The following is a 13,114-nucleotide window of genomic DNA, read 5'->3' as shown; positions in this document are numbered from 1 at the left end:
TGTTCACTCAAATACAGGACATAACTTCATCATTCACATGTCCGTGACTGTCAGCAGGCTTAATTAAGAGTGGGCAATAAGGGAAAAAAACATTATTTCAGGTTAAGGATTAAATCTGGACAAAATAACGGGAATATTTGTTTGTTGATGTCTGATCTAGCATCACTGATCCAAAAAACATAAATAACATACTGTTTTAGAGCAATGTCTGCAATGGCCCAATACAACCAAATGCTTTGGCAAAATTGTTAATGATTGTAAATTTATGTTATATAATGTCTTATATTGAATTGAAACCGCCCATACTTTTTGACAGCTGACGAATCAATTGTCTCATGAATAAAGTCTGGAAGATAGAAGCTGCAGCTCAACAGCTAGACCAAAAAGTTCAAGTCACTAGCACATCTAACCGCATCCTTGATGACAAAGTTTAGTTTTCTTCAGTCACAGTTTAGATGGGTAGAAAAGAATTGGGTTAGGAGGAGCAGAGAAGACTGGTTAGTAAGACTTCGGAAAAATAAAATATGAATGTAACAAGATAGCTCTTGCATGTGAATGAATGGGCAAATGACGTATGAATGGATGAATAAATGAACACAGTCAAAGTGAATATGATGAGGTCTGACTGCCTCGTCCTCCTCTGCAGTTATCCTGTTGTCCAGCATGTGGCAGTGTCTCACCTGTAGAGTCCACCCTGTCTAGATGGGAGATGGGGGTGGCGCAGGCATGCGGGCGTAGGTGCCCGCTGCCTTGGTGGTAGAGGTAGCTGCGTGTCGGCGACGCCAGGCTGCCCATGTGATAATGGTGGTGATGGTTATCAAGGGAATGGATGGGGTGAGCACTAATCACAGCTGTGAATGGACATGGATATACACACACACACACACACACAAACACACAAAGTAAAATGTTTAACCAGCCATAATACTGATGAAAGATGATGGGTATTGTAGGTAAGATACACACACATGCAGTTTTCTGTACTAAACACACTCAAATATCTTCTGGAAGAAAGTCATTCTTTTTAAAAACACACAGAAAATATGATAAATGAAAATTTTTTGAAAAGCACGAAATGGAACATGTTCAGTTGAACAGACCATAGCATCAGAGATGTTTTAAAATCTGTTAAGAAATCTTTGCACTCTAATTAGTTTTTTTCTCACCATCTGTAGATTATGAGACACACCCATTCAGTCACACACGCACACACACACTTACGCTGAGGTGGCTGTGCGTCAAAAGGCATCATCATTTTAGGCCTCATCCCTCGCCGGCCTGCTAGTGTAGACATGCTGTCCTCTGATTCGTGGCCTAAAAGGTACGGTGGAAACCAGCCAATCAGAAAGAGCTGCTACTCTACTGTTCTTTTTTTTTGTGAATGATCGACTCTACACCTCTTGAATATATTCTATGCCATTTGATATAATTGTAGAGCAATCATTTAAAATTGCAATTTGATGATTAACTCCTAATTATATTGATTGGAAAGTTGTAGTAATGACAGTGTGAGCTTGCAGCACTGTAATCATGACAAGTAATGGGCATTGTGTATGAAAAGCATGAAATGTTTTGCATGATAATCACATAGAAAACAACAGCAAAGAAACACCATCCCAAATTCTCCAAAGACTCCTCCAATCATGCTCCTGGAAGCAAACCTGAGGGTATTAGCACATTTCCTGGCTAAAAAAACAGTTTTCTCAGTCAGCCCCCAAAATGAACTCTTCTGTCTGCCAGCCAAGACGTTTGTTCAACGTTATCATGCATGTAAGCTCAGATGGTAACGGTGACATTTCACTTTGATCTCTTCCCCAAAACATACAATTCTAAAGTCTTCCCCTTGGGCAACACTGACCACGGTAGGAGTTGCGCCTCTGCTGCAGGTGAGGGTTGCTGTCAAGGCCACTGTCAGCTGGTGTGATGTCCTGTGAGGCGCGGGGGATGGGCGTTTCAGTCATAACTGGGTTCGGTTCTGGCGACTTGTCCATGGGTTTGAGTTCTAGCCTCTCATGGTGAATCCAAAGATCAGGTGGCTTCAGGTCTTTGGAGTTCCCCTTGTATTTATGGGAGCCGTTGGAGGATTTGGAGGCAGCACGCTTTCTGCAGGGAGGAACATTAGCGGTAATGGTGAGAGACTGACTTTATTTGTGGTGAGAAAGCGGCAAAGTGGCCAAAAAGCAATTGAAAAAGGACACTGAAGGGAGCTGAGATATAGATAAGTAAAGACAAAGTAGAGAGTGGCGTACTTTTTCTGGTGGGACGTGGTGCGCCGCGTGCACAGAAAGGCACCCACCACCACCACGATGATGGTGAACGCTCCCACTGAGACGATGATGACAATGACCAGGATGGAATTTTCACCGCTTCCCACCCCTGATTTACCTGCAGAGGAGAAAGATTGGACCAGATACATTTATGAATATGTCTTTAAAGACACAAGTGAGTCACTCAAAGAGACAAATGCAACTACTGTACAACGAGAATATAGACAACCCCCCCCAAAAAATGGTAATTAAAAATGCACCATCGGAGAAAAGTGGAGTCATTTTTGCTGGACACAATCAGATCATGATTTTGGTTACTGTAGTGACTGACTTAACAAAGCAAAATCTTACCAACTGTGGATCCAGGGTCATTTGTAAGCGTGTTGCCTGCAGGCCCAGGTTTCGATGGCAGATTTGAGGCTGTCAGTGGACAAAAAGCTTGATTTAATATGGAGAAAATACATCTACAGAAACTCTCCTCAAGTTCTTTTATGACCTCCTCTACTGTCACATTTATACGGCCATGAGCTATATTATAATCAGAAAAATTCGACAAGCACAAACAGATTTTGCAAGTCATGCAAAGCCCGGTTTTAAATCAGCCCAGAAGATGGAAATCTTTGGAAAGAGGTGCCGAGTCAGCAGTGAGAGATGAAGTGTGGAGGGGGAGTTTACCTTGGTCATTAGCCATTTTGTCAGAGGACTCAGCTTAACAGGCCAAAGGAGAGCAGGGAGGGAGAGACAATAAAAAAAGCAAAAAACCGGTTAGCTGAAAAGAGCAGCGAGGGAAGCAGAAACAGAGCGAGAGATGGTGACTGTGAGGCAGAAGAAGAAGGGGGTAAAACTAGAAACAATAGACATAGTGAGAAATTATAGCTAGAAATAGCAGAAGTGTGTTACAGAAGAGCCAAGCTGAGAGAGCAAAGCATCTAAATTAGACTTTTTCTACAAATAGTACAATACAACTTTAATTTAAAGTCCTAAAATACGAAAATTAATCATTCTACAAGTAATACTTTCCTTGAAGAGATGCAGCCTTACCAAAACATTTAGATAAAAACAAAATAATGTTTATGCAGTATCAGCAAACTGGACCTAGAAAGGATTTCTTTTACATTTAGAATCAGGTGCCCAGACTTGGCAGTAATGTGGTCATACCCAACTAATCAACAAGGCTTGGGAAACTCTCAGCTCTCTAGACGCTTTCTCACAGCAACTTCATCAGGACAAATTGTCTGAAGTGTTAACTGGAAAATCTATTTAAGTCAAGAGTGGCTCATCATATGATTTGTTGAACCTTCAAATGGAAAATCTGTCTTTAAAGCATTGCATTGTTAAGATGCTGTCAAGATCCCATCCAAACATGTTTATATACAGATTTTCTCCTGAGAATTATATATTTTTAATATGTGATTCATCTAAATCTTAAAATTACACCCACACTCACTCCCTCTCCCTCATTGAAAAGTCCAGATGTGTGAATATACAAATATTTTTCATTTCAAAATTATAACTGCTGGATACAATATGTCTCCATGAGGTGTGTTTCTTTCTATGATATTCATTCTCATTTTAGCTCTGGTTTGACCTCCACCTAATCCTGAGACAAATATGTGAGCTGCGAGGTGTTCCAACTTTCAACAGCTACTGACTAACTATGGCTTTCCACAGTTTGGTGGTACATTTGAAAATCACCCTTCTGATGAAATGATGTTTTCTATGTCTTAACATGCAATAAGCTGGGTACATTTTCATTGTACCACTGACGCCTATCTAGTTCCCATCCAATCTTGTTATGGAAACATACTCTTTGGAGTTCGGAACTGCACAGCCTCGGACATTGGACCCATTCCTTTGGAGTTACGGGCCTGGATCTTGAAGTAGTATGTCGTGTCCAGCGTCAGCTCCTGGATCTGGTGGGTCAGACGGTTGCCCACCACTGGTTCAATAACCCAGTCGTGAACCTCTGCGTTTACATCTGTACTGTAGTAGATGATGTAACCTGCAAGAGACGGTCAAAAAGAGAGAGAGATCATTTAAATCTCTGGCTTTGATGCTGTGCAAAATGGGATAATTCACAATCTTCTTCTGCTTTATTACCTACATTTTATTGGATTCACACAATGTACTGCAATATATCTATTTTTGTAAAAAAGGTTAAAGCCTGCAGTATAGTGACACTGCATATAGTCAGTGCACTGAAAAATGTGTAGGGAGAACACTTTTTCTTCAGATCTTATACACACACAATCACTTTGTGTGGCTCAATTTTCCACTTAAAAGTGATTTCATTAGTCAAGATTCAGTGGAGAGTGGTAACAAAGGGGTTTCAAATGGTCAAACTTCAACAAGGAAGAAATCTGACTTATTTTAGTTGAGAAAAATCTTTTTAAGGTTAGGAAGGCAGATGTGTGGAGCTATACATAGTAGCTTTTGCATTGTATTGTGGGTTTGTTAGCAGACCATGGACACTCCTTTTTCTTTCAGATGTTAGCGGATAGATTTACACATTATGGCGAACTGTAAATATAGTGCACTAAATAGTAAATAGAGATCGATTTTAGACACAGCCGTTCTCTCGATTCATCTGTAAGAACACAAAATGTATAGCACAGAAAAGAACGACAGAGTGAGAGGAAGTGTGATAGACTTTGAGACTCACCAGTGATCTTTCCGTTGGCCTCAGACGGAGGTTGCCAGTTTACAATGATGGTACGAGGTTTGTTTTCTTTGCTCACCACTGTCACGTCTTTCGGGGAGGAGCTGGGAACTGTGGTGAGGATTGACAGAAGACGTTAGTTGTGTCAATAAGACGTCAGAGTTTTAGTGCAACAGAAGATGTTTTGTATTGTTTCAAATTTACAAGAGTGTTTGTTTGTTTGTATATAAATGTGTCGGTTCTTGCATGTATGGGGGTTTATGACCACTCACACACTTGTGAAACAAACCCCTGACTGAGCAGAAAGGAAGATTTCTCTAATCCTAGTTCATAAAAACAGTAAAAACTCCTACTTCCACTTCTTGTTCAAAGTCCAGTAAATCTCAGCCCACAAGTGCATTTATAGAAGCAGTTTTAAAGGAAATGTTTGGGGGTTTTTTTGTCAGAAATGTTTATTGTCAGAAAACTTTTAGCTTTTCTATTACACCTTAAAAAAATATGGGCACTGGAATTTGCTCCGCTTGCAATTGTATTATTTCTATTAGGTTCACAGCACTGCAGGAAGCTATACAAACACTCAGAAGACTGTATAACTTTAAACAGAATCGCCAATAGATTTTGTGTGATTATATGTCTTGTGTGTGTGTGTGTGTGTGTGTGTGTGTGTGTGTGTGTGTGTGTGTGTTTGTGTGAGTGAGTGAGTGAGTGTTGAGAGCTCTTACTGGTCTCAAAGGTGGTGCCCTGTGCTGTCATGCTCCAAGTGCTGGTGCGGCGGCCTTTGGTCACCATGACGGAGAACTCGTACAGCGTGTTGGGTTTCAGTCCCGTCACCATGTGATTCAGGCTGGTGGTGTTGGCCATCTGGGGACAAGCACACATGAAGACATAAGAATTCAGTTTGTATGATGGCACATTACACATGCTCACCACTGAAGTCTCCAGGGAGTAAAGTCATTTTAGAGCCACATTAATGGCATCGTTCTGGTTGGTGATAAGTCCACCACCTTTGTCCAGACTGGAATATGTAACATAACTACATGGATTAGCACAAAATTGTATACAGACATTGGAATCACCATCAGGATGAATTGCAATAACTCTGTTGATCCCCTGACTTTTCATCTAGTGTCACAAATACTTTGGTTTATGACCAAATACCTGCAAACTAATGACATTCAGCCTCAGCTTTACTCTGTGTTTAAAGCTAATCATCAAATTGTTAGCATGCTAACACGTTAAACTAAAATGCTAAACATGGTAAATATTATACTTTATTAACACCAGCAGATTAGCATTGCCATTGTAGGCATGTTAGCGTGCTGATGTTAGCATTTAACTCAAAGCATTGCTGAATACAGCCTCACAGAGGAGCTAGCATAGTCTTCTCATTTTTCTCTTTTTCATAACATCTGGCAGAGGGATGACGGAGCCACCAGTCTGCAGTGTTTAGACAACATTACACACAGTGACCACTGAGTGGAACCAGAACATTTTATATCATGTAATGCTCTATCATGTTTGCTGTGAAAGACAGTGCCACACAGAGACAATTGGAGCTATTACAAATAAGCTCTAAAACCAAATACAGCAGGCATGAACACAATAGAGGTTGAAAAGGATACAATACACCAGGGTTGCATTTCACATTTGTCTGGAATTATAAACTCCACGTTCCAGTCAACAAATCTCAAGTTATGTAACCCTATATCCTGATCTTTGCTGGTCTGAACTGGTAGGAGATAAAAAAGGCTATGTTGGCTCGCTGGGGGTTGTAACAGCGGTGAGTCAGGTTATCTGCTCTTAAAACAGTCCTATCTATAATATTGCGTGCTATGACAAAAGTGCAGTTCTCCAGAGGGGGCTGTCAAACAGAGGGCAGTGGGATAGGAACAGAAAACAGTGTTCCTTAGAAACATGGCGTCAGTTTGAGAGCAGTTGCCTCTTCAATAATGTACAAGCTTGTCTGGCTGGACTCACTTTAAGGGAAGGAATGACATGAAGGAGACCAGCATTAAGGTGAAGGCATCACTGGAGGTTATACAGGTCTCCAGAACAGCTGTGCTAACATACAGTATATACATGTCCAGATAAAGTGCATACTTGACTGATTAAAAAAAAAGAAGAAAAAAGGCCACGCTAATAGACTTGTTAATATATTGGGTTTAGCTAATAGGACAGAAACACAATGAGCCTGTGGAGCTTTAATTACTATCACAGTGTGAGAATCAAACCAATTTGAGCATCCATTCATAGCAGCAAGCTGAGCTGTACAATGTATTTCTGATGTTGTGGATTTGTTGCTTGTTAATACAAATTCTTGCATGATATAATAATGGCATGCCACCTGTCTCCAATTTCCTTTTTATTATACTCTGAAAAATAATTAATAAAGCATAAATCTCTTCAGAGTTTTAGCAAAAAATGGCAGATAGAAGCTTTTGTGTCAAGGTCGGCATTACTGTCAAAAAGGTAGGTTAAGTGTCTGATACTTAACTACTGAGTCTGTTTGTGTTCATTCTTCAGAGTTGGCTGAATGGAGCATGTGCTGTCAAATCTGCAGCCTCTTTTTCTAGTTCTCAGTTTGTCTTGTCCTTGCTGAATAATTTATCAGTAAATGCAGGCCTTTATCTGAGCTCTGCTCGGTCACAGGTTTGCACACACTCATACGCACGCATACACACACACACACACACACACACACACACACACACACATATATGCACTGTGATCCACTACTTAGAGATAAGTAATGATCTTAATTGAGCTGCAGGTCAGAGATTCAGAGGCTGAATCTCAAACACCTTGTTTCTGGCTCGGCTCACGGAGACTCGCTAAACCTGTTCTGACTCTATTCAATATATTAAATGCCTGCACATGACTTCTCACACAGTCACTAGACCTGCATCTGAATGAAACTGATCTCAGATAATTAATGTAATATTTAATGCTGTGCTTGATCATTTCACCATCTATGAAGTGTAGAAGAAGAACAGCTTGCTTAGGATTCTGATTTAATAATTAATCAACTGAAATGAATCAAATGCTAACAGATTAATAGTTTAGTGATTTACCAAGCAAAAATGTACTGATTTCAACATCTGGTATGTGAGGATTTGCTGTTTTTTGTTCTATATAACTATAAATTAAATAGTCCCATGAGTTTAAGACTACTGTCAGACTTTTTAAAACATTAACTTGAGCTCTGGGCAATTGTAATTGGCATTTTACACAAATGTGTAGCCATTTCATAGAATAAAGGATTAATTAACAAAACATATATTTGTAATTATGTTCTAAAAGTTATATTCCTTAAGATTTTCAGGAGATCAAACCCAATTTTCGATACTATATATACTTTATTATACTATTTATAAGTGGAACAATATGTGGTGAACTATTTGCACTGTGAAATCAGAACACGGTTGCACATGGCATTGTGGGGGAAAGGCCAACTATCGAGTGACATCTTCATTAAAAAGAGTTAAGTTCATTTGGCTGCACTGTAAACAGATACACCAGCTGCCCCTCTGTTATATTTCTGAGAAAGTAGCTGCTCAGGAAGTGATTCCTGCATTATTAAAGCTCATTATCTGTTACCTCTGATAACCAAAGACCAGTACAGAAATCTCAAGCATTGTAACTTTAATAGGTCATGAAAATAATCCTCGGTTGCAGCCCTTCTACTTAACGGTCATCAAAAAGAAGCTTTATATATACACTCATCATAGTGAGGCCTTTACAATTTAATTAACCCAGTAAACCTACAGTTATAGATTGAGAGGATACGGGAATGCAAAGCTAAGAGCTTTTTATTCAACCAACTACAAGTCTTTTTAATATTAAGCTGTTAAGTGACGATTTTGAGAGGAAGTCTAATGCTGTAACACTAATTCCTGAGGAAGAATGTGCCAGTAAAAACGATGCAGAATGACTATTTCTCTTTATTGCACTTTAAAAGCTGGATGAAAATAGATTATTGCTCTGTGCCAAACTCCAGCATTATTCTGCCACTGTGTTCGGGAGCAGCCGTGGGAATACTTTATTATATACAGCGTCGTCGTATAACATAACGTTTATTTTCAGAACATCGATACATCTCTCTGGTAAGTGTAGGTCTAAAGGGATGCGCAAAGTCCCCCGTCACTGAAATACACAGAAATCATTCTCTATTAAATGAAGGTGTATCACGGAGGTTTGGTACGACTGAAATGAGTCGTACTTAACTGAATTACACCAAGTTGTAAATAAGTTACATGTGCTGAAAAGTGCAGAGCTAAACCAGAAAAAGGAGAGTGAGCTTCGGCGATACCTGGAGTTTAAAAAAAGGCCCTTTAATCCAATTTTAAGTAATCTACCTCCTGAACCCAACAAACACCTAGAAGAAATGTCGAACAACAATTTCTTACCTTCACTTTGGTGTTGGCAGGGATGTTGGTCTTCCAGCGCACTGTATAGAAGCGGTTGTCTGTGATCTTTTGGTTCTTGGGCAGCGAGTTGTCAGCCCAGGTCACCTTGATGGTGTCGTGGCTCAGCACGGAGGCCTGAACACCCACGGGAGGCATCATGGGAGTGGGGTCTGGTACTGGGGTGTATGGAGCATGGTAGAGTTCGTACATGTCAACATCGGGGTCTATGGGGTCTGCACATTAGGCAGTAAACCCGCATGCATGCACACAAATTAAAATGACCAAAATTAAAACATAAAGAGAGGCGTGGCGTGGTGTGGTGGATTGGACAGTAGAGTCAAAAAAAAAGGTTGCAAGGAGGGACATACAGCCAAAAAATAATGTTATTGAGTTAAAATGAAGGACGAAGACAAAGGAGGAGGTAAAAGAAAAAAAAACATAAGTGCAACAGGAATGGGATTGGGAAGGGTGAAGAGAAAGAGAGAGAAAATTCTATTAAAAAACAGACACTGACCTCTAGAATAAGACAAACTACAGACTCAGTTGCTATACAGAAGCTACTGTACAGTATGTTGTGCTCTATCAGTAGCTAGTACTACTATGAGAGAGAGAGAGAGGAAAAGATACTCTATTCATAAGAAAAGATTACAGTAAATGGAAAACTAGAGTGAAAGCAGAAATCCACAATCCTACATCCAACTTTTCAAACTTGCACATTTACATGCTTCCCCGCTCTTTCCAGCTAGAAGCAATGCACAGATGTGTTTACAGCACTGAGCTTTTCCACAACATTTCAATGCAAAGTGGATAAACGGAAGGACACTGAATGCACTGGAACATTTCTCTCTTCCCGGGTGTCGTCGACAAGGTGCATTCAGTGTCCTTGAAAACTGTAGAAAGAATAGAAAGAATATTGAGGCTGTAAAGTAACGGAGCCTGCAGGCAGAAGAGAGAAAAAAGGGTCATGAACAAGTGGAGGATGTGGCTGGATTTGTATGTGTCGAGTGCGGCTTGTGTTCTGAGGCTCAAAAGCTTTCGGTGAAAAGCTTGCGGTGAAAAGGTCTTTGCCACTTCCCACCATCACTTGTTGAATCAATCCTAGGATAATGACTGATGTGCATCACTCCCACAGTGACAGTCCAATCATACTAATGTTCTAATAGAGATATAAAACTAATGATCTAGTTAGGTCTATAATGAATAATGAAGTGTATTAGGTGCTCCTGTGTTAATTAGTACCTAAACAGTTAGCATAACGGTGTCCTGTTTGATGTCTTTACTCACATAAATGTTCTTTTTTTCTCTGTTATTAATATTTTGATGTTACTGTAATAGCTTCGTGTTCTTTGTGTGTCTGCTGCTCACTTTATTATATGATGTGATATTGTATATTTCCTGTATATTGCCTATTTAGGGTGCCAGATGTAAGCACACAGGTTATATTGAAAGCAAATAAAAGCGTCTGAGCGCCTGAAGAATGTTTACTTTTTTCTTTTTCATCATCTTTTCATCTTCAAGAGTACCTGAAGGTTTCCTGTATTTACTGCCTCTGAAACTGAGTAATTTCATTTTTCTCTTTTCATTATTGCTCTGCATGTTTATAAAACTATTTCAATAACGTTTTTAATTTCAATCTTTTATTATGTTTTAGGGTGCAACATCTGTCCAGGGACTACAGATGAAAAATAGCCTTTTGGCCAACTGTGTCTCATTTAAAGCAATGATTATTAATGTGCAATGTCCCTGTTAGGTGAACAAACAAACAAACAAATAAATAAATAAATAAGACAAGTTGCTCTTCGAAAATTGCGTTTTTCCATTAAGACCTCTGTATTATCATGATCCGTTCTCATGTTGTAATTCTAGTCATTTCAAAACAGTAGTAAATGTCGATACAGATACAATCTGCTATCTCTGTATGTGTCATTTCATAATGAGATATAACTACATGTCTCAATATAGTACATATTATGGAAATTAAATTGATAAATGGTTGTAAAGATATTAACGTAGATAAAATAATCAGATGGGAATGTCTGCTTTTGGCTAATCTGATTTTAAAAATATCAACACCCTTCATCAAACTGATGTGACAGATCAGATCTGTAATTGCAATATTGCCATTAAGCTGTCCATCACACTAATTTGTGATTAATACAACCAGATATAAAAGAGATAACTGCCTTAGTAGAAAATGGTATGGCAAAATGTGTCTCATATACTGTATATCACAATTTCTCCTTATTTCACCAAGAAGTATTGATTTTAATTCTAAAATTTAGTTGTATTCCCCATTAAGCAGCTCATCCTGTAATGTGTTTGCCTTTTAAAGCCCATAAAGCCCGATAAAAGTGTGTGTACATGAGAGGGGAAAGAAAGGGAAAAAGAAACATTAGACTGAAGGATGGCCTCCTGGCTGCTGGTTCCGCTGCTCCTGGATCTGTCCTCGGTTTAGTTGTGATGGGAGAAAAAGCTATGGTCAGTCACCCGCGATGACATTCCTCCTGGACCACTTGTTGGTTCTCTCCACTCCGCCTCGCTCCATTTGACACCTCTTTGTACAGGGCTGCCCTCATTATATTCCCTAGACTGAGTCAGTGTGCGTGCTAGTGTGCGTGCATGTGTGTGTATTTGTGCATTATGAACATCCAAGTATTCGTGAGGTTGTGAAGAGGCACTGCGGTTTTGGGGTGAAGAATACAGTCTCCAGTATTTACGAGTACAATACTGCAGCGACGAGACTGACTTGCCTCCTTAACTTTTTTCAATAAGACGGGGGTGAAATCCCTAATTTCTTGCTTTTCAGTGAAGACGTCATATTATTATAACACATTCAACTTAGCACTCTCTCAACCCAAGTTCACCAAGTTTTTCCTCAGTATTTTTTTTCTCCAAAAGTATTATGTAGGTCAGCTCGTCTTTTTAATCCCGACTTGAACAAACTGGCAGGAAGGGAACGCGCCCCTGAGGATTCAGCAGTAGACGATGGTGGTGGGCTTTGGTTCTGCTTTGAGAGGAAACGTTTGGATCTAACGAAGGGTTGCCAAAGCCACCACGGGGGGTCTGCATGTGTGCGCCGTTATGTGCACGAGGATGTGAGGAAGAGAGAGCTTCATAGAGAGAAGTGTACAGTATGACAGTGTGCGCACATTCAGACTGCCACCCCCCCTCGAAGCATGTTGACGTGATTCATGTCATCCAGCATCCCACCCCTCTCAAGCTCGGTGGTGCAACAGTGCTGTGGCAGAGACAAACTGGAGTGATCAAGGCTGAGCAGGGAGGTGGGAGGCTGCATCGGAGAGGAGGCGGGTGCAGCCCACATTGTGGGACACTCCAGGGAGCATGGGCTGGCTGTCTTCTGACAGTGTCACACGAAGTCTATGAACTCAGCTAACTCGCAGTCTAACTGGCAGTGTTTCGCACTTTGAGATCATTTGTCAAACACACTGGATTGGGACTGAAGTTCTACTTCTAATTGTTAACAGTGCTGTAATCTGAGGCTTAAAAGAATTATAGATTGTGTGGCTGGCAGCCAAACTGGATTGTCCATATTCTTTGGAGGAGGCAACAAAGCCGTTTCAGTCTAATGAACACAGATAGCAAAGATAACTGCATCACAGGCTGTAGAGTGAAGCCCGATTGATGGGGGATTATTGGGGTCAATACAATAACCTTATTGCGGTCGATATTTGTTTTTGTAACATAAATACATGACATTAAATATGTTTGATAAACATCTCTTAAAGGATAAGGCATTTTCTGCATTTTTCTTACTGTCACCA

The 13,114-nt window shown here is 40.1% G+C and overlaps 1 protein-coding gene across 5 annotated transcripts in view; it reads right to left on the bottom strand.

The window, feature by feature from the left end:
* neo1a (neogenin 1a) overlaps positions 1–13,114 on the bottom strand; it is a 159,967-nt gene that overhangs the window by 4,311 nt on the left and 142,542 nt on the right. For all 5 annotated transcript variants that reach the window (XM_062418935.1, XM_062426282.1, XM_062432447.1 and 2 more), the window contains exons 17-25: positions 9,333–9,508; positions 5,649–5,787; positions 4,930–5,037; positions 4,075–4,269; positions 2,619–2,687; positions 2,250–2,385; positions 1,859–2,103; positions 1,222–1,314; positions 681–851 (exon numbers count right to left, since the gene is read on the bottom strand). In XM_062418935.1, coding sequence (XP_062274919.1) covers positions 681–851; positions 1,222–1,314; positions 1,859–2,103; positions 2,250–2,385; positions 2,619–2,687; positions 4,075–4,269; positions 4,930–5,037; positions 5,649–5,787; positions 9,333–9,508 — 1,332 coding nt within the window. The remainder of the gene's footprint in view (positions 1–680; positions 852–1,221; positions 1,315–1,858; positions 2,104–2,249; positions 2,386–2,618; positions 2,688–4,074; positions 4,270–4,929; positions 5,038–5,648; positions 5,788–9,332; positions 9,509–13,114) is intronic.

The sequence above is a fragment of the Scomber scombrus genome, chromosome 1 (genome assembly GCF_963691925.1).
Source record: "Scomber scombrus chromosome 1, fScoSco1.1, whole genome shotgun sequence".
In the NCBI taxonomy this organism is placed as follows: Eukaryota; Metazoa; Chordata; class Actinopteri; order Scombriformes; family Scombridae; genus Scomber; species Scomber scombrus.
Note: the sequence above shows the minus strand (reverse complement) of the source record. Positions and strands in the feature narration are given on the sequence as shown.